The 22,351-nt window shown below is 38.6% G+C and overlaps 1 protein-coding gene across 9 annotated transcripts in view; it reads left to right on the top strand.

The window, feature by feature from the left end:
* Positions 1-22,351, top strand: part of LOC124717296 (longitudinals lacking protein, isoforms N/O/W/X/Y-like) — a 269,156-nt gene that overhangs the window by 145,255 nt on the left and 101,550 nt on the right. The window contains exon 4 of one of the 9 annotated variants that reach the window (XM_047244120.1): positions 17,979-20,469. The exons of 7 other annotated variants lie outside the window; for them this stretch is intronic. In XM_047244120.1, the coding sequence (XP_047100076.1) occupies positions 18,246-19,664 (1,419 nt within the window). In that variant the 5' untranslated portion in view covers positions 17,979-18,245 and the 3' untranslated portion in view covers positions 19,665-20,469. Of the gene's footprint in view, positions 1-17,978; positions 20,470-22,351 lie in introns of those variants that run through there. One more of the 9 variants, XM_047244117.1, reaches the window with a different exon arrangement.

Below are 22,351 nucleotides of genomic sequence, written 5' to 3'. Positions count from 1 at the left end.
GTGACCAGAGGTCATGTGTTGTGAAGAGGTAGAACAGACGGTGGCTCTAAACATTATAACACTTGCACAGTGTTAATTGCCTGCACACCTACCTGTCATTTGGAGAAGAGACTTGCAAGTGGACGATGAATGTTGCAACCACAGAAGAAAGAATTGAAATGATCCTGGTTTACAGAGAATGTAGGAGAAATTGTTGAGGCTGGTGTTGCCTCGTGTGCCGAGCATTTTCCAGAGTAAGCTCATTCTCATTAGATATTTTACAAGGTTTCGAATGCCTTTATGTCTGATGGCAGTGTCCAAGCTGCAAAAAGAAATGAAGCAAATGAAATACTGTACTAGTGGCAGTACATCACAACCCACGGGTAAGCACCCAGCAATTACACCGCGATTCCGGTGTGTCCGTACCTAGTATTGTCATAATAATGCATCATCATAAGTATCATCCATAACACATGAGGGAAGCATATACTTGCGTATACAATTTTTGTTTAAAAATATATACAAGGTGAAAGAATTTGTATGGGAGAAACAATTTTTGTAATCATTTAAATTCCCTGCTGTTGTAGTTAAAACTGCCTGAGAAAGAGAACAAAACCACACATTTTCTCAGCAGAGCATAGCACAGCATGTTCTTTCTTGCAGTCTTTTTTAATAGAAAATGTGTACATTGATGTTTAAAAAAATATTTAGCCCATGTCCATCTGAATGTTTATCAGAGTATCAGATTTGGTAATGACATCAAATGACAACTTACCTTTACAAAGTGGTGCAGATATAGATGGGTGTTGGCCGGCCGAAGTGGCCGTGCGGTTAAAGGCGCTGCAGTCTGGAACCGCAAGACCGCTACGGTCGCAGGTTCGAATCCTGCCTCGGGCATGGATGTTTGTGATGTCCTTAGGTTAGTTAGGTTTAACTAGTTCTAAGTTCTAGGGGACTAATGACCTCAGCAGTTGAGTCCCATAGTGCTCAGAGCCATTTGAACCATTTTTGAACCATAGATGGGTGTTTCTCCGCCAGATGAAGGGCTTTGTCTGACAATCTACTTTTAGATGTGCATATTAACTGTTTAACGATTGCTCATTGTGTCAAGTAGCTATCTAATGTAATTCATTTTGTTATGCAATAAGTACTGGATTTTTTATGTATTGTCCCTCTTTGACCCACGTTTTTCGGGTTATCCGTGGAAGTTTCTCGTTACCTCCTTGAGAGTATCAGATATGCAGTTGATAGGCTGGTTGCAATTCTTTGTAGCACAAAATCCAAATTCCCAGCATCTACAATAATTTTAATTTATCCATTTTATATAGAGTTGGGTGAGATCTGCATGTTCCATGCAAATATTAAAAAACACACATTTCTATGTCAGTCACATTTCAGTTTTATCATTTAGTTGGGCACGATGGCAGCAGACTACCATCATCGGGTGACTTTCTGCGAATTATATTGACAATTTTTCTATAGTCCATCTAGATTTCTTTAATCATTTACAATAACTAGTTTCAGTCACAAGAAACATCCTTAGATATGTAGATGAAAATAAATTAATTAATCAACATATGCTCTATGATATGCAATGTTGCTGTTATATCATATAAAAAAATCCAATTTATCAGAACTTATCTGCAAAATATACATGCTACATGGCAGGATAAAATAGTAGTCTGGTAGAATTCCTGTTTTTCATACAGCTCACAAGGCAACTGTTATCAGGTGACATCTTGTACATTTGCCGTGTATTAAAGAAAATTACATTTCCAAAATAATTTAATAATAATTTTTTGTTTGCTGAGAATAATGTTATTAGAAATACATGATTAAAACTTGTGATTTGCCTGTGGTATAAACATTTTAAAAAATCACGAAAGTATGTAATTTGAATGCAGACGGAGTTGTCACGGGCATCTCTCTGTCGCAGCTTACTCCTGTGTGTGATCACTGCTTCAGTGTCGTGCCATGGGCCATATAGTCATTTTCAGTTGCTGTGCGCAAGGACCATGTATGAGAGCCCCTTCACCAGCTCCAGGCACAACATATACAGTTGTTCCACCACACGCTCTCCCCGCTCTTCCATTGGACATCTGTAAGCAACAAAGTCACTTTAGTAGTTGTATTTCAATGCACTTGTGTGTTGTTTATTAAGATTACTATTCTGCCAGCATGAAGTTGAAAGAAAGCTGAGTCTTATAATGCAAATGGTCATGGTAAGTGCATATAAATGTAGGGATGTCATGAAAATTTACAATGGGATAAAGAAGGAAGAACAAAAATAAATAAGCAGAGGCCAAGAATAACAACAACAACAAACAACAGTATGTGCCTGTGACCTTCTGCAGAAAGATTTGTATAAAACTGACACATACTTTAATACAGCTTTCCGTCCGAACAGGCCTTGGAAAACCCAGTGGTACTGACCAACTGCCATGTCACCCTCAGCTGATAGGCATCACTAGATATGCAGGTATGGAGGGACATGTGGTCAGCACACCAATCTCCTGGCTGTTGTTAGTTTTCATAACTGGAGCTGTTGCTCCTCAATCAAGTGGATCTACAGTTGACAATCACAAGTGCCGAGTACCTGACAATGTACGGGCCGCTGGGAACTAATTCTATGACTGCAGCAGGGCTGTTGGTACTTAAATGAAACAAATGTAAAAGTAGGTTTTTGTACAAATAACGTGCTAAACTTCAGGCTCTGCCATAAAGTGTGTTGTTGTTGTTGTTGTTGTGGGCTTCAGTCCTGAGACTGGTTTGATGCCTCTCCATGCTACCCTATCCTGTGCAAGCTTCTTCATCTCCCAGTACGTACTGCAGCCTACGCCCTTCTGAATCTGCTTAGTGTATTCATCTCTTGGTCTCCCTCTATGATTTTTACCCTCTATACTGACCTCCAATACTAAATTGGTGATCCCTTGATGCCTCAGAACATGTCCTACCAACCGATCCCTTCTTCTAGTCAAGTTGTGCCACAAACTCCTCTTCTCCCGAACCCTATTCAGTACCTCCTCATTAGTTATGTGATCTACCCATCTAATCTTCAGCATTCTTCTGTAGCACCACATTTCGAAAGCTTCTATTCTCTTCTTGTCTAAACAATTTATCGTCCATGTTTCACTTCCATACATGGCTAAACTCCATACAAATACTTTCAGAAACAACTTCCTGTGACTTAAATCTATATCCAATGTTAACAAATTTTTCTTCTTCAGAAATGCTTTCCTTACCATTGCCAGTCTACATTTTGTATCCTCTGTACTTCGACCATCATCAGTTATTTTGCTCCCCAAATAGCAAAACCCTTTACTACTTTAAGTGTGTCATTTCCTAATCTAATTCCCTCAACATCACCCAACTTAATTCGACTACATTCCATTATCCTCATTTTGCTTTTGTTGATGTTCATCTTATATCCTCCTTTCAAGACACTGTCCATTCCGTTCAATTGTTCTTCCAAATCCTTTGCTGTCTCTGACAGAATTACAATGTCATCGGCAAACCTCAAAGTTTTTATTTCTTCTCCATGGATTTTAATAACTACTCCGAATTTTTCTTTTGTTTCCTTCACTGCTTGCTCAATATAGAGATTGAATAACATCAGGGAGAGGTTACAACCCTGTCTCATTCCCTTCCCAACCACTGCTTCCCTTTCATGTCCCTCGACTCTTATAACTGCCATCTGGTTTCTGTACAAATTGTAAATGGCCTTTCACTCCCTGTATTTTACCCCTGCCACCTTCAGAATTTGTAAGAGAGTATTCCAGTCAACATTGTCAAAAGTTTTCTCTAAGTCTGCAAATGCTAGAAACGTAGGTTTGCCTTTTCTTAATCTAGCTTCTAAAATAAGTCGTAGGGTCAGTATTGCCTCACGTGTTCCCATATTTCTAGGGAATCCAAATTGATCTTCCCCGAGGTCGGTTTCTACCAGTTTTTCCATTCGTCTGTAAAGAACTTGCGTTAGTATTTTGCAGCCGTGACTTATTAAACTGATAGTTCGGTAATTTTCACATCTGTCAACGCCTGCTTTCTTTGAGAGTGGAATTATTATATTCTTCTTGAAGTCTGAGGGTATTTCGCCTGTCCCATACATTTTGCTCACCAGATGGTAGAGTTTTGTCAGGACTGGCTCTTCCAAGGCTGTCAGTAGTTCTAATAGAATGTTGTCTACTCCCGGGGCCTTGTTTCGACTCAGGTCTTTCAGTGCTCTATCACTCTCTTCACGCAGTATCATATCTCCCATTTCATCTTCATCTACCTCCTCTTCCATTTCTATAACATTGCCGTCAAGTACATCGCCCTTGTATAGAACCTTTATATACTCCTTCCACCTTTCTGCTTTCCCTTCTTTGCTTACAACTGGGTTTCCATCTGAGCTCTTAAGTGGTTCTCTTTTCTCCAAAGGTCTCTTTAATTTTCCTGTAGGCAGTATCTATCTTACCCCTAGTGAGATAAGCCTCTACATCCGTACATTTGTCCTCTAGTCATGCCGGCTTAGCCATTTTGCACTTCCTGTCAATCTCATTTTTGAGACGTTTTTATTCCTTTTTGCCTGCTTCATTTACTGCATTTTTATGTTTTCTCCTTTTGTCAATTAAATTCAGTATTTCTTCTGTCACCCAAGGATTTCTACTAGCCCTTGTCTTTTTACCTGTTTGATCCTCTGCTGCCTGCACTACTGCATCCCTCAAAGCTACCCATTCTTCTTCTACTGTATTTCTTTCCCCCATTCCTGTCAATTGTTCCCTTATGCTCTCCCTGAAACTCTGTACAACCTCCAGTTAACCAGTTTATCCAGGTCCCATCTCCTTAAATTCCCACCTTTTTGCAGTTTCTTCAGTTTTACTCTACAGTTCATAACCAATAGATTGTGGTCAGAGTCCACATCTGCCCCTGGAAATGTCTTACAATTTAAAACCTGGTTCCTAAATCTCTGTCTTACCATTATATAATCTATCTGAAACCTGTCAGTATCTCCAGGCTTCTTCCATGTATACAACCTTCTTTTATGATTCTTGAACCAAGTGTTAGCTATGATTAAGTTATGCTCTGTGCAATATTCTACCAGACGGCTTCCTCTTTAATTTCTTACCCCCAATCCATATTCACCTACTACGTTTGCGTCTCTTCCTTTTCCTACTACCGAAATCCAGTCACAAATTTTCATCTCCCTTCACTATCTGAATAATTTCTTTCATCTCATCATACATTTCTTCAATTTCTTCGTCATCTGCAGAGCTAGTTGGCATATAAACTTGTACTACTGTAGTAGGTGTGGGCTTCGTGTCTATCTTGGGCACAATAATGCATTCACTATACTGTTTTGTAGTAGCTTACCCACACTGCTATTTTTTAATTCATTATTAAACCTACTCCTGCATTACCCCTATTTGATTTTGTATTTATAACCCTGTATTCACCTGACCAGAAGTCTTGTTCCTCCTGCCACTGAACTTCACTAATCCCCACTATATCTAACTTTAACCTATCCATTTCCCTTTTTAAATTTTCTAACCTACTTGCCCTATTAAGGGATCTGACATTCCACGCTCCGATCTGTAGAACGCCAGTTTTCTTTCTCCTGATAACGACATCCTCCTGAGTAGTCCCCGCTCGGAGATCCGAATGGGGGACTATTTTACCTCCAGAATATTTTACCCAAGAGGACACCATCATCTTTTAACCATACAGTAAAGCTGCATGCCCTTGGGAAAAATTACGGCTGTAGTTTCCCCTTGCTTTCAGCCGTTCGCAGTACCAGCACAGCAAGGCTGTTTTGGTTAGTGTTACAAGGCCAGATCAGTCAATCATCCAGATTGTTGCCCCTGCAACTACTGAAAAGGCTGCTGCCCCTCTTCAGGAACCATACGTTTGTCTGCCCTCTCAACAAATACCCCTCCGTTGTGGTTGCACCTACGGTACGGCTATCTGTATCGCTGATTCACGCAAGCCTCCCCACCAACGGCAAGGTCTACAGTTCGTGGTGGGTAAAGTGTGTAATGGGTGGAATAAGTTTCAGGGTCAGGCATGTCTAGGATTAAGTACAGTGACTGCAGTAAACAGTACATAGGACAAACCAGGCGAGGGGCAGCCTCAATATTCAGTTCTGGGTACATGCATACTCTAAAAACAAAACTGATTTTGCAGCACACACGGGAGCTTTCAAACACTCTATGATCAACTTTGATCATAATTTGGACATCTCACAAAGAGCTCAAAAGTGGCAGTTCCCTAACAGATTTGAACAACTCAGAGTTTATGGTCACAAAACCAAAATTCGAATCTAATTCAGAATGAGTAGAACACATTCAGTCTCAATGCCTATTCTAATATCTACGAAGACCTAGGTGCAGTTGTCGCTTATTGATGTCAGTGGTGATAGGATGGGGAGAAAGTATGCGGTGGGACAGCTGGCACATGTGTGCCATTCGTGAAATCAATGAAAGGGCCCTCGTGCGTAGCCTCTGCCCATGGCGGTTGTCAGCAGGGGACTGTTCGACAGATGGCATAATACTGAAGCAGCGACTATGAGAGCGTGACAGAGACAGGCGTGCTACAGTGCTACTGGCTGGCTGCCATTCAAATTACATATTTTCATAATCTGACTGGCAGTCAGCACACAGCATTGCAGAAGGCATATCTCCAATGTTATGTGCTTTCTGTTTAGGTCAGTGTGAAAAAATTATCATTAATTCAGTTTGGAAACATATTGTTTACAAATGAGTGACGAATGTACCATATACCACCTGTTGGCATTTGCCTTGCAAGCCACATGAACAATGTGGATTCTATCAGACCACTATTTAATTGTGTGACGTAGCATGTAAATTTTGCTGTCAAGTTGGACTGGTTACTCGTCTAACTGATACAATCGGGTTAATTATGCTACATCCAATTTTTGATACGGTGTAATAGCTTCATCGCATACTGTAGTGTTTGCTGTTATTTTACTTTCATCTACAGGTCTTTTATCTGAAGCTGTGAGGATGATTCATTTGTATTGAAAGCAACCAATTAAAAAAACATTTAAGCAATCTAGATGGACAGTTAAAAAATCTGTTTATGAAGTGGGTGCATATCTTCTCTGAGGAAATTGTTTCAAGTTTTGCGTAATCATATTGTCTGATTGCACTTGTCATGAGTATGATGTTTTTGTTGTTATTTGATATGGTAATATGGGAAAACTTTGTTGGTTTAGACCAGAGGATTTACTACAAGTTACAATATATTTTGTACTTCTATACATTCTTATTATTTAAGTGAAAGAAATTTCTGCTCGCATCAGGAGCTAATGTCCATTCGATTTGTGGCACATAGAATACTAAATAAAATAGAATCGCTGTGCTTGCACTGAGCTGAATTTATACAAGAGTGGTTGCGACTGTGAAAGATAGCTATGCTATTAACTTACCACAAATATTCGTATATAGGGCGTTTCAAAATCAGTATCGTGGTTTTAAGACTTTGTAGCAATCATTACATTCCACTTCCAATTATAAATAATACGTAAAATGAAAGAGCAACTCAGACAGTTTTTCTTACAAGTATTCAGTGTGAGCACCATTCATTACACACCAAACACTGAGACATTCATTACACACCAAACACTGAGTAGGTAGGCGAGTTCTTCTGAAATGTTGATCAGTGTGTCTATAGTTATTGTTGCAACAACTGCTTCAATCCTGTTTCATTAGTCAGGTAGATCAGTTACTAGTAGAGACACGCACACATCATTCTGTATGAATCTCGAAAGGTAAAAATGACGTGGCGTCAGATTGGATGAATGTGGAGGCCAAGTGAAACAAGCTCTTTCATCTGGCGCCTTGCAGCCAATCCGGCAGTCAGGGATGTTATTTTACCAATCACGTACTGAGTTATGCCAGTGAAGCGGCACACCATCTTGCTGCCATGCGAAGTTCTGTGGATCAGCTTATTCCAAGTGAGGAAATAGCCATAGTTTCAGCTCATCAAGGTAAGAAATACTAGTTACAGTTGCTTCACTGAGAAAGAAAGGCTCATAAACTTTCCACTGGTATATAGCGCAAAAGAATTCAAAATTCAATTTAGGGGAGTCTTGTTGCAACTCTTCCTTCTGATGGGCACTAGCTGACCCCCCCCCCCCCCCCCCAGCCCCAGAGGTACGTGTTGTCTGTGTTCACATTTCCACTTAGATGAAATATCGATTCATCGTAGAGGATGGCACGATCCAGAAAATTTTCGGCGTGCAGCAACATTTCATTCACAGAGTTGGAAAGTAAGAGGAAGTCTGAAGGCTTTAGAGCTCACAAAAGCTGCTGACAGTCAGGTTGTAGTTGTAAGCATCTCCTTTAAAGCCTAAACTCGGACGTCACTGGGATTACTGATTCACAACTAGCCTCCTGAACTCAACACATTCTTCAGTTACTCTTGGTCATTCCATACTCTTCTCTTTGCAAAGACAGTCAGTGTTTTCAAACTGATGATACCATCTATGGATGTTATCTTCACTTGGAGGATTACTGTGGAACTTAATTAGGAACACATGTTGCACTGTAACAATAGATTCAGTCCTTGCAAACTGTGACACAGAAAGCTTTCCGTTCTCTAGTCCCATCTTTGCTACTGGCACTTTCTAATGGAAGACACAGGAAACAGTGCATGCGCATGCACACTGCTACGCAAACAGAACTGCTTGAATTGCTCTTTCATTTGATGTATTACTTATAATTGTAAGCTGAATGTAATAAATGCTACAAAGCCTTAAAACTCTAATATTCGTTACGCGCACTACGAATGTAGTGTTGTGGACATGTTGGGAATGTGGATCTCACGGGGAGCGTACAAGGGATAAGTCCCTGCAGACACACTATCCTCTGTGCCCGCGGTGGCTCAGATGGATAGAGCGTCTGCCATGTAAGCAGGAGATCCCAGGTTCGAGTCTCGGTCGGGGCACACATTTTCAACATGTCCCCAATGAAGTGTATCAATGCCTGCTTGCAGCTAGGGTGTCCATTTAATTATCATTTCATTTCTAGCAAAGCTGCATGGTCATCCACGGTAACTGTTCTTTCGGGAACAGATACTACCGTCATATATATAGTTAATATTCGTTACCTAGTATATATAACAGTACAGAGCAAATTTGTCATACAGAAATCACAGAAATTTGTACCACATGTTGATACACAATATATATTAAAGAAATAGTTCAAGGAATCACCCAGCGTTTGTGTTGTTAGTAAAGCATCCTGTCAAATTGTCCGTAGCTAATAAGTAAAATTTCACAGATTCATAAATGCTGACTCAGTTACACTATTCAGTGGGAATGTTCATGATGAGCAGTGCAAAGTAGTTTACCACAGATACAGTAGATGAGAAATTTAATTCTGTCCTAAAAAATCTTGCAACACTATGAATCCAGTTTTCCTTTCCAAATTGGGCTCATTACACTGTCAAGTGGTTCTTGCAGTAGGGGTGGAGCAGATACGTGTATACTTAGTCACCTTTGTTCAACCGTGATCTCTACAAAATTTATTTTGGAGGAATACACTTTGTTACCAAATATATGCTTGGTGCTCATACAAGTTAAGGCAATGATAAGCTTCTGAAATAGCTGAGTTTCAGCAAATAAAGAGTTAATTTAAACTGAACAGATGAATGCTTCATTGAGAGTGGGAAAAAAAGAAACACTAGTATACGAGATGGATCATGTACAGTTATGACAATGATTGCGAAATAAATGGGGTAATTTATGTCTAGAAGTTTGAAGTTGTTGAATTCTGCCATCATGTATACAGTAAAAAATTGCACAGCAGCAGGAATCGGGTCTGTAGATATACACGTTGTGCTTCACTCATTCATTTACATTTTTCCTCGATAGATAAACAGAAGTTTCCCAATTTCTTGTGATGGCATTCGTATTTCATTGAACTGTTACCATTTCAGAAATCACCATTATGTTTCTGAATTAAGAATCTGTAACAAAACCACTAGAAATGGAGAACTGCCACATGCAGAGAGAGGCTCAAGTAGCAAAGACTGAAATCCAGAGAGACTACTGCCTACCGATGCAGTTGTGTGCGAGTATTACTCATTTTCATGCTGTCCCTGCTAACAATGTTCACAAATGTCTAGCATATTACCTTTGACACATTAGTTGCAAAGCTTACCTCACTATCACTGTAGGGCAGCTCCTCTATGTCGGGCACTTACCGTCTTGACAGTGCTGTATTGCAGTGAATGCATCAATGCAATTCTCTCAAATAATTACCACAAATCAGCAGGAGATTTAGTTTCACTGGTCACGTACTTAATATATTAGATACTGTCTTCACATAATTTGTTAATGGGCGAGGGACATCAAATGGATTTGTGTGAAGGAACCAAAATCCTCATAAATGCTAGGAAAAAGAAAAAGGAAAAATATTTCTGGACAATGAGTTAGAAAGGAACATAGGGTATTTTGTCCAAAAGCTCCTCCACAGTGGAATACCCATACAATGTAAATACTTTGTAAATTCGCAAGTTTTTTCTATAGTAAAAAAAGTAGTTGTTAATATCTGGTATATTTACCCGTGATTTCTTCTGGGGAAAAAATGCTCTTTATTACGTATGTCATAACGCAATTTATTAAAGTGTAATAATACATATGTTGCATTATAATACCTTAATAGTGCAATAATCTATGAGGATTCAAGTAAGTGGAACTTTTCATTTTGTATATTGCCCTGTTCCAGGAAAGTGTGTGTAAGTTAAAGTTTATTTCGCTTTATAAAAGACAGTTAAATGTATAAAATGTGTTGTAACAAAGTAAATTCTTCGGCCGGAACTAGTGAAATTTTGCTACCCATCCTCACTGCCACACCCACTGATGGCAAAACCATCACTTTCGTGGCAAATGTAATGAAACACAGAAATCTATAATTAGGTTGAAGGCACCTGATGATGGCATATACTACTAACACATTATGCCAAACTAAAGAGTGACACTAGAACGTGATTTAAGCAAACATATGTGCTAATAAAATTCTACAAGAATCATCCTGTATATCTATTTGGACCAATTTTCAACATTTATGTGAAATAATTATGCATTCTTCTTAATTTCTCATCATTTCTGATCATTTGTACTAATGGTCATTGCCCTCTATACTCATGTGCTGTAAAATAATTTTATAACTTATTCTTGCCAGTGATAACTGAATTAACATAAGATTATTTACTACGTCAGACACTCAAAATTTCTGGAACAGCAGCTGCATTTGCAATTTGTAGTAGAATCTTTGCCCTGAATTATCTGTTATTCACAAATGATCGAAGATTCCACTGTGCTGAAATCTGAGAAACATCACTTCACTACATGAATATAATCAACTTGGAGATAATTATTTTCATGTTGTTGCAAGAAAACTGAACTTCACTAGTAAATAGTATCACTGAAGTAGTTCAGCCACATTTATACAAGAGTTTGAAGTCTCATGAACACAGATAGACAAAATGGACCAGAGCAACAATGTTCATTTGAGACGGAATAAGCAACACTCTACTTTTGTGTCTGTATTTGATGCTCTGTTGAACAATGAGAAATTAACAGACTGCACAATTACTGGTCAGGGACGGCTCTTAAAAAAGGGGACCACACCCATCCTATCTAACCTATGTTAATTTAGGCAAGCATTTGACCCAATTCTGAAAAAAAACTATTTGATGCAGGACCTTAATATTTTACTGTATGTTACGTGATGCTAATAGAGTCAACTGTACTAAACCTACTTTATCCATTTTATAGTTTTTAAGAAATAACTTTTTTAAATTTATAAACAAAAAACATTAATTTTCCCTAATGGGGGAATATTAATGAATGTAGTACCAGAGGTGGCTTTTTATGTTATGCAGAGTCTCTGAAAATTTCATTAATTTATCTATGATAGTTTCTGATATAATGGGGCATATGTACTGAAAATTTTAGTTTGTGGGAAATTGACTTTAAAGAAAAAAACTTTTGAAATTTGTTACTTACAGTTAATTCAAACTGTCCTGTTGCAGTTCTGTTGGCCTCTAGCAGGTCTTCCAGCTTCTTTTTCACCTTCCTGGATGTTTGTCTTGTTTTCTCAGCCATATTAGATGCAGATCTGTCTGCATTGGCTATCCTTATTTTATCACAATGTTGCAGCCCAGTGATCATATTTTCACCAGGATTAATTCCCAGCTCTTTCAGTACCCAACACTTTCCAGTATTATCACAATTGAATGTAATAACAGCATCACGAACTCCTAGTTTCATTGTATGCATGCCTACAAATACAATTTTAGGAAGGCGGTTCCAAATTATGCTGTTGAAACATTCATTTGGGTTCTGTGTATGCCCATGTAGACATTTCCTTAGGAGGTCAGGATGAGCTTACAGCAGTAGGAAGAGAATGCTGGTGAGAATAAGATTCTCCAGTTGCCTGAGCCGTATTGTATTTGCACCATGAATTTTCTCCTGATGTACACAATCCATGACATGGCTTATCATCAGTAGAGGACTTACAGAAGAATATGGCCCAAATATCTCTCTTCATTGCCTCCAGATTTTCTTTATTTCTCCTAATTGCCTGCCCATAGTATACCTGCAAGTTTTCTATTTCAGTTTTAGTTAACCGACCCTGACAAGTCAACAATTTTCCATTGACTAATTTTTTTCCTCTCATATCAACAGTTAGTTTTCTCAACCTTGTTCCCAAACGTTTTTGAACATGGCCTACACATTCTATTTTACTAATAATGGCATCTCCATGGTACAGTAAAGAAAGCGTGCTTTGAAATCTTTTGGACTGTGTTTTACTGCTCAGTCAGTCAGTCAGTCAGTCAGTTTATAATTCGTGTGGACCTAATATGTTGACAGTATCCTATACTTAATTTAAAGCAGTGGGGTATTCAGAGTTGTCTAACTCTCTCTCTCTCTCTCTCTCTCTCTCTCTCTCTCTCTCTCTCTCTCTCTTTTTTTTTAAAAAAGGATTTGCCTATGTAAAAAATATCACTATAATTTTGACGAGTTAGTAACATTGTTTCTGTTGCAATTACCATTTAAAGAATTTATTTACAAAGATATCATTGCAAAATATCTTCATTTTCTAAAGCGTTAGTAATTTATTTTTTATAGCAACACTCATTATTTCCAACTCACTACTTAGTTCTTACAATCTTTGCTCTTAACAAACAATATGTAGATTCAATAATGGCAGAGTGTTCCATTCATTTGTAATAACAGAAATGGACACACAATTATTCATAACTTGAAAAAAAAATTTACTTTTCAGTCATTGTTAACTCTGCGTGTCACCACATCTTTCTCCCCTCATTGTGGGTGTCACTCAATGATGCCCCCAAACTTGTCTGGGAATTTCAGCACACATTCTGATCTTCTAACTTTTTGCACATGTATATGTGATAACAGTGTTGATAAAAAGAGCATCAGTTTTAGATAAAACTTTATTCAACTAAGAGGGGGAGGGGGGAGGGGGAAGCAAGCAAGCACAGAGTCTGCAAGTCCACAGTGCTTACAAAGTATGTAGTTGATTATTATGGATGGCATATGTTGGAATGACTTAGGGTGACGATTTAGGGTTTCCAGCTCAGCAAATCTGGGAAACCCTTCACTTCTCATTTGTACTGTCAAAGCAAGACAAGGTAAGACTGGTGCTGTTGTTCCCAACAGTGTTATCTTTGACACAATTGTGTTTACTCCATAATATTGTTTAAAGTTATTTATAAATCTTGCAAGCTATCCAGCTTGGAAATGGCTGTCAGGTTGTCCGCCGAAGTATCGGAGCGAGAAATAATAATATCTCGGATGCACGCCCAAAGATGGTGGAATATACTTCCTGTGCTGGTAGTCTGGCAACCAGTTTGATGGTTATGGATGCTCAGGGCTTCAATCAGTAAAAATGTTGATTCGTTTATATTTAATCTTAACAGTGAAGAACTTGAGTAAACATTGAATTAAGTCATGTTGACCATCATAGGAATACATGAGTGCTGTCTGTATTGTAGAAATTGTATCGAAACACACCCTTGTAGATGAAAAATGATCCTTTTGTCTTGAAAGATTATACAGTAGGTTTCACGTGATTTACCCTTTTCTTCAACTCGATGATGGAAGTTGGAAGGTCAACGTCTGTTGTGACACGAAGTTTGTGGTAGAAGTCCCCAGGTAACTTCAGTGTAGTGCCATATACTTCTGGTATTGTAGAATATTTTTCATTTTAGGAGAAGCAACAGAAGCTGAGCAGAATTGTTGGTAATATGTTATCCTATTTAGCTGTAGCATAGGCTCATTTGGCACTGTTCAGAGTATGGTGAAACCTTTCAGTTTTTCCACAAGCCTGCAGTTGGTATTGTTCTAGTCACTTTACAGCCACAAATCTTTGCTAAAGCTTGGAATATATGTTAGATGGAACTTGTATTCTCTGATTTGTTACCTGTCGTGGTGTTCTTTAATATGGTAATGCTGGAATTAAAAGAATGCTTCGCTACTTTGTTGGCTGTAATGTTTCAGAGAGCCACCACTCACTCAAGCTGGTGAATCTATCAGTACAACTTAAACAGTGTGTAAATTCATCAGAGGGAGGTAGAGGACCCACTATATCGTTATGTACCAAGTGAAAATATTCATCAACAATGAGGAGTTTTCCAATAGGTGATTTAGTACACCTTGTAATTTTGCTCTTCTAGTAGGCTGTATATAACTTAGTCCAGTGTTGCACATTCTTCTTCAAATGTGGCCACACAAATCTGGAAGATACAAGCTTTACTGAAGATCTCACTCATTGGTGAGCCATGTTGCGTAATGCTTAAAAACTGCTTATCTAAACTTTGGACAAATACTTTCAGTTGATAAATCACTAGTAATTGTAAACTGTGTAAATGTCAATGACTGCTGCACAGAATGATAAATGCTGACTTAGTTACACTGCTCAGTGGGAGTCTGTAGGATGAATAGTGCAGAGCAGTTTACTGACAGTGCAGAGCAGTTTACCAGACACAGTAGATGAGCAGTTTCACTCTTTCTTAAAAATATTCTAACAACACTACCAAACCAGTGTTCCTTTTCAAATTGGGCTTGTGAAGCTGTCAAGTGATTCCTGCCGGGAGAGTATGGTAGGTATGTGCACAACTTTGTCCAGCTGCAACCTCTTAAAAATTTATTTTGGAGGAGTAGTTTGTGGTACAAAATTCCTTCTGCCGCCATCATGACTTATAGCACTGATAACTGGATTTCCCCAAAGTCACTCTAAACTGCATAGATGACACTACATTGGAGGGGGAGGGAGGTGGAGAGTAGTAAATGAGATGGAGCATCTGCAGTTTGGGTCAACCATTAGTGAAATACATATGCAGTTTTTATGCGGTAATTATGAGGTTGAATGTAAAAGACAATGAGTGTTTAAAGGTTCTGAAGTTAGGAGCTGTTGAATTCTGTCCTCTGTAATAATGTTGTAAACTGCCAGAAATCAGGTCCATTGATTTCTTCATGTTGTGTGTCACTCGTTTGTATTTTTCCTCTGTATGTAAGCACTAGTTTCTTTATTATGATGGATTTGCTATTTATCAAACTGTTGCCATCTCGGAAGTTGCTCTTGTATTTCTGATCACAGAATTGCTAATGAAACCACAAAAAATGAAGAACTGCCACTTAAAAAACAGATTGACTCAAGTAGTAATGACTGAAATACACAGGTGCAATGGCCTGCCAATCCAATCGTGCACAAGAATTATTCATTTCTTTTGATGTCCATGCAGGCGCTGTTTGGAAAAGCATTGCAGGTTATCTTCAACACAATAGCCGAGGAGTGTACCCCCCCCCCCCTCCCCCACCTCCCCCACCCCTTTCCCGAACACTTTAGGGTGACTCCTTTACTTTGGGCATTTGCCAGCTAGGCAGTATGGGGCTCTGCACACAAACAGTTATTACATGTGAGCAGCAGCCACAATCTCTCAGTTTGTTTTGCATCTGCTTTATAACATTAGATATTGTTTTCACATATTTTCTTAAATGGACGATGGATATCAAATGGATTTGTGCAAAGAATTCAAAATCTTTGTAGATGACATAAAAATGGAATAAAATTGCTGAATGATTAGTTAGAAAGCAACAGTGAGGACTTTATTAAGAAGCTTCTCCACAATGGAATGACCATTCTAGCAACAACATAAGTATATACTAAATCCTTGAGCTGTTTCTTTAAAAAGGATAATTGTCAATATTGGGTACATTTTCGTGTTATTTCTGTGAGTAAAGTATGCTCTTTATTAATATGTGTCACAATGTAATTGATTAAAATATGATAATATATGTGTTCAAGTATAATATCTAATAGTATGATTATCTATGAAAATGTCAGTAAGTAGCATTTTTTGTTGTTGTATAGTGCTGCGTTCCAGAAAGGAGTGTACAATTTAAAGTTTATTCCACTTAATATATGACAGGTAAATGTACGAAATGTATTCTAACTCAGGAAATTGATTGGGCAGACCCAGTTAAATTTCCAACTGAACGTTACTACCTCATCCAGTGACAGAAAAACCACCACTCTTATGACAGATATAATCAAACAAATTAAACTGTAATTAGTGGGAAGATGCCTGGTGATGGCAACATTCTGCCAACACCTTGTTCCAAACTAAAGACTGATAATAAAACATGATTTCATCAAACATGCAGATTGTGGACAAAAATATGAACACACCACGAGAAATGCATGGTCGAACTTATTTGTGGACGATAGCCTAGTTTAGAGATTGAACTGTTGTATTTCCGTAACTGTGTTAGCCAAAGTGCTTGGTGATTCGAGAGGCACTGTGTCGAAGAGTTGTACTGCTTACGGGGAAATCAGAGAAATCTCACCCATTAGGAAAGAGGAGAAACGTCACCCACTAAGTTTGTGATGTGGACAAAATTGTGTATTTAGTGATTATGACAGATGACTATTGAAGAGGATATAATGAAAAATAAGAGGCGGCCAGCTGCAAAAGTCACTGCAGATCTGAATGTTGCACTCACAAAACCTGTCAGCAGCAAAAGAAAGGGGGAGGCAGGGGAGGGGGCCTCCATGAGCAGGAAATAGCAGGGCAAGCTAAAATAAAAAATCTGCCCATTAGTGATGCTGTTGCCCATCACAGAAAATGTGGTGCTTGTGGTGCTGATACTATGAATCCTAGACTGTGTGGCACTGGTAGGATGTTGTTTGGTCAGATGAGTTTTGCTTTATACTCTTTCCAAATTCTGGCCGAATTTACATCCAAAAAGTGAAACGTGGTGGGGTTTCGTCATAATGTGCAACCGTATTGTGGTATTCTGTGAGCCCTGTGGATATTCTGCAAGATCACATTACTCTTGTTGATTGTGTGACCATTTTGGCAGATAAGTTACGTCCTGTGGTCAGTGTTTGTTTCCCAATAGTGATGCCGTGTTCTGAGGTGCCACACAGTTTGCGTTGCCCGGGACTGGTTTTGTGAGTACGAGGATGAGTTGCCACATCTCCACTAGCCACCACATTCGCCAGATCTCAATGTTGTTGAGCATTTCTTGTCTACCTTGGGGAGAAGGGTACGTGACAGATGCCCATTTCAATCATCGTTACCTGAAAATGCCACTGTTTTGCAGGGAGAATGAAAACCATACACAAACTGCATGTATCCATTCTAAGATGACTGGAAGCTGTCTCGAATGCCAAGAGTTTTCCTATGCCCATTGGGCACGCTTATGTGTTGTCTTTTTGGTGTTTTCGTGTTTTTGCCCTCCACACCTGTATGTCATTAGTAAAATTGTACAACAAACATCCGTTATCTCTGTTAGGATGAATTTTCAACAAAATTTATGTGAATTAATTTTCCATTCTTTTTAATTTATAATCATTTCTGGTCATTTACCCTTACGGTCATTGTACCCTACACTGATTGTAAATAATTTTGTAACTAACTCTTCCTGAAGATAATTGGATTAATATAAGATTTTTACACACTAGGTCAGGCGCTCAAAATTTCTGGAACGGCAACTGTATCTGCAATTTGAAGGAAGATCTTTGCCACAGATTATCTGTTATTCACAAAAGATTGAAGATTCCACTCTGCCAAACTCTTAGAAACATTACTTCACCCTCTGAAGATGAACTTGCAGAAAATTATTTCACTGTTCTTCCGAGGAAACTGAACTTTTCTAACAAATGGTATCACTGTAGTAGTTCAGTCACCGTTATACAAGAATTGAAGTCTCGTGGCAACAGCTGTAAAGGATGGATGTTCATTTGAGGTGGAATAAGCATCAAGCTACTTTGATGTCTGTGTTTGATGCTCTGTTGGAAAATGAGAAATTAACAGATTGCACAATTAGTGCTGAGGGGCATCATTTAAGAGCACATAAGATAATTCTTTCAGCCTGTAGTCCATATTTTGAGGAACTGTTCTCTGAAAACTATGAGAAGCATCCAATTATTATTCTGCACGATGTAAAATACGCCGCCATAAAGGCTCTGTTGGATTTTATGTACCGTGGCAAAGTAAATGTACCGCAGGAGGAGCTCAGTGGTGTTCTGAAGCTCTCAGAGTCTCTTCAGGTAAGAGGACTCTCTGGCAGTGGGTGTGTGGATGACGTCAACATGCAAAAAGGTAGTGAAAGAAATGAACTTCCAGAAAATAACCCATCGCAACCTGTTTCTGTATCGTGCTCTTCCTTGAGTCAAAATGAACGAGAAAGAAATGTGCAGTCATTTAGAAGGTGCTGTCCATCTGGGTCATCCCAGGATGGAGGTTCTGAATCCATTCAAAAGCATAGAAAAATTATTAAACACTCCAGTTTTGATCAGGGAATGGGCCAAAATGCATTCAAGGAAGTTATTACTCCTGATTTTGATAGCGTACATCAACTTCCCCCTCAAAGGGAAGTAATGGCCACAGCAAATAACTCATCTGGTGAATCAGTTTACAGTCCAGTTCAAGTGCAAAAGACCTCGTCTTCATCTGCCCACATCACGGTATCATCATCATCATCATCATCATCATCATCATCATCATACATTCAAATTCCTTATCAGTCTGACTGCAGTGAGTTGCAGAGCTCCAGAGGGGAAATGGCTGTTGCAGAAAATGAACAGTTTTTAATACCGGAAGCAGTATTACCGGAAAAAAAGTCAGCAAATCTGAGTGCATACCAACAGGAGGTATCACTAGAAATAAAATCTGAGGTGCTTGAGAGTCACATGGAAATTGTAGAAGACCTTACTCTTGATGATGATGATGATGATGATGACGATTATCGCAGTGCCAGTGATTATCATGATGATTGTAACAGTGCTGAAGTTGACATTGGAGAAGTCAGGAGATCCAATGAAGATCTTACATATGAAGAAAAGTTTTGCACTCAAGAAATGAAAAACCTGCATTCACCATCTGGCAGTTATTATCTGAATAATGTGACTTTGACAACATCCCAGACAGCATCACGTAAACGGTTTAGTTGTCATACTTGTAGCAAGTCTTATCGGTATCCGCAAGGGCTACATAGACACTTGAAGTTTGAATGTGGTAAAGAACCACAGGTTCAGTGTCCTCGCTGCAGTTATCGGTGTTTTAGGAGTGATACTTTAAAAAAACATATGACTACTCGCCGTTGTCTGAGGCAAGAAAATTATGCAATTTTTGTAGGAGATGAGTGATAATATGAACCTGACCTAAAGAAATGGGTGAATGCTGTAGTGTGTGTTCCTGATCATTAGTGAAGACATTTTGTGACAGTTTTATTTCATTTGTGGCAGTTTATATATGCAAGTTACTTGAAGCAATGATTCCTTGTGTTGTGTGAGTACAATTCATTCTTATGTAAATTTTGTCAGGTATGAGTATATTTTAAAATTGTGTGAAAAATTGTCATTTTCAATGCATGTGAAGTAATATTCCTTGAGAGCTGTATTACTTGCTACTTAATAATTATGCCAATAATGGCATTGTGCTATCATCAGGTGTATATTTTGTTGTATACAGAATATTGTCTTTATGGTGAAGACCCTAATTATGTGAGTGCAAGTCAAGTAGTGCTGGAATTAATTGGATGGCATTATATTGTTATTCATGCCATTTTGAGCATTATTACATAATATTGAAAACTATAATATCCCCTTGTATTACTTGCTGATAATTGTGACAATTCCAAGAATTGACTTACGTATTTCTCCAGAATACCTCTAGGTGTCCACTCTGTTTCTTCTCATCTCCTTGTCCAAATTCTCCAATTGTAATAGTGTGTTAATATTCCATATTCCCATTCATCATCGTCTTTCCTTTCTTGTTGCAATGTGGGCTTCCACAGGATTTCCTGCTTGAATGTCTGAATGGGGAGACATTTTATGTCTGGAATTAATTGGATGGCATTATATTGTTATTCATGCCATTTTGAGCATTATGAAATATAAATGGCTCTCAGTTTCTGTTTGTATGTGTTGCACTGTGTGAATTATCACTTTATCACCATTTTGATCAAAGCATGTTGAGATATATCTATATTTAAGTTTAGAGAAGCTTCCTGTATTTTGAAATTTTTTTTTTACTGAAATAACATGTGATGAGAAAACCATGGATCAAACAAACATGTGACCATGCATGCTGTCCTTCTCCTGTATACATTCAACCCCCCACCCGGTTAGTCCTATTGGTACGGGTCCCATACACTTGAGCAATAGCTTAGAATGGGTTGTGCAACTGATTTGTAAGCAATCTTCTTTGTAGACTGATTGCACTTCCCTATAAACCCAAGTCTACCACTTGCTTTACCCACAACTGAACCTATCTGATCATTTGATTTCATATCCCTGCAAAGTGTTATACCACAATTACAACAGTGACTCATTAATATTATAGATATAGGATACTTTTTGTGTGTGTGTGTGTGTGTGTGTGTGTGTGAAGTGCACAATTTTACATTAATGAACATTTAGAGCAAGTTGTCAATTTCTGCACCATGTCGAAATCTTTTCAAGATCTGAGAGAATATTTATGCCAGTTCTCTTAGATAGTACTCCATTATAGGTAACTTTATCATAAAGCCTGATTTTACTATTAATATTGTCTGCAAGGTCATTAATATAAAACATGAACAACATGAACAGAAAGGGTCCCAATACACTTCCCTGGGGCACACCCAAAGCTACTTCTACACCTGACTATGACTCTCCATCGAAGCTGTGTCCTCCCTACCAAAAAGTCCTCAATCCAGCCACAAATTTCACTTGATACCCCATATGATTGTACTGATGACAGTAAGAGTAGTTGCAGTACTGAGTCAAATGCTTTTCAGAAATCAAGAAACACTGCATCTGCCAGGTTGCCTTGATTCAAAGCTTTGAGTATGTCACATGAGAATAGTGCAAGTTGGGTTGCACATGATCAGTGTTTTCGAAATCTGTGCTGGTTGGCATTGAGCAGGTCATGCTATTCAAGATACATCATTATGTTTGAGCTCAGAATATATTCTACGATTCTACAACAAATCGATGTGGAGAATATTGGACGGCAGTTTTGTGAATCACTTCTAGTACCCTCCTTGTAGACAGGTGTGATCTGTCCCTTTTTCCAAGAATTGGGCACAGTTATCTGTAACCAACAACTGTCACCTTTATGCAGTGGTATAGATTATTAAGATAGCCTCTCTGCCAGTGTGAAATTGAAAGAGCATCACACATTTTTAGAAAAGTGATCATGATGAATTGATAGAAAGGTAGGGATGTGGTGCAAATTTATAGCAAGGTACGGAGGTGAGAACAGAAGAATACTTCTGATGAAGTAAGAGATGCTTTACTAAAACAAATGCAAAACTAAGTGTTCAAACAAATAACTTGCCTAAATTCTGGCTCTGCCAGAAAGTCTACTATAGTAGGAATAAGTTTCACAACTCAGATATCTATAGGGTTAAGTGCAGTGACCAAAATACATAGAGCACATGGAGGGGAGCTTCAAAGCTCGACTCGGGAAGCACATGTATGCCATCCAGACCCTACCGTGTTTGAGGCACATATGGCAAATTTAAATTTGGCTATGAACATTGATAATGCAAGGGGTATTTGGCAAATAAGTTCTGATCAGCTGCAAAATGGAAACCACTGCAAAAATAAAAAATGTGTTATTTGCAGCTGTTAGCTCCATCTTCCAGCTACTTATCTACATGTTATTCTTCAATTTCTCCAGGCGTATTTTATGATGAAATAAATCTCAGGTGAACAGCCTGGTACGAGTGTGCATAGGACGCAATATTTCGGCAATCGATCACGTTGCCATCGTCAGGTGCGCCGATGTACTGACCGGCGGTGGGCCAGCGCCAGGTATATATAGGACAATCTCCCTCCTCCCTCAG

The sequence above is a fragment of the Schistocerca piceifrons genome, chromosome 9 (assembly GCF_021461385.2).
Source record: "Schistocerca piceifrons isolate TAMUIC-IGC-003096 chromosome 9, iqSchPice1.1, whole genome shotgun sequence".
In the NCBI taxonomy this organism is placed as follows: domain Eukaryota; kingdom Metazoa; phylum Arthropoda; class Insecta; order Orthoptera; family Acrididae; genus Schistocerca; species Schistocerca piceifrons.
The sequence above is the reverse complement of the archived record's forward strand: the minus strand, read 5'-3'. Positions and strand labels throughout refer to the sequence as shown.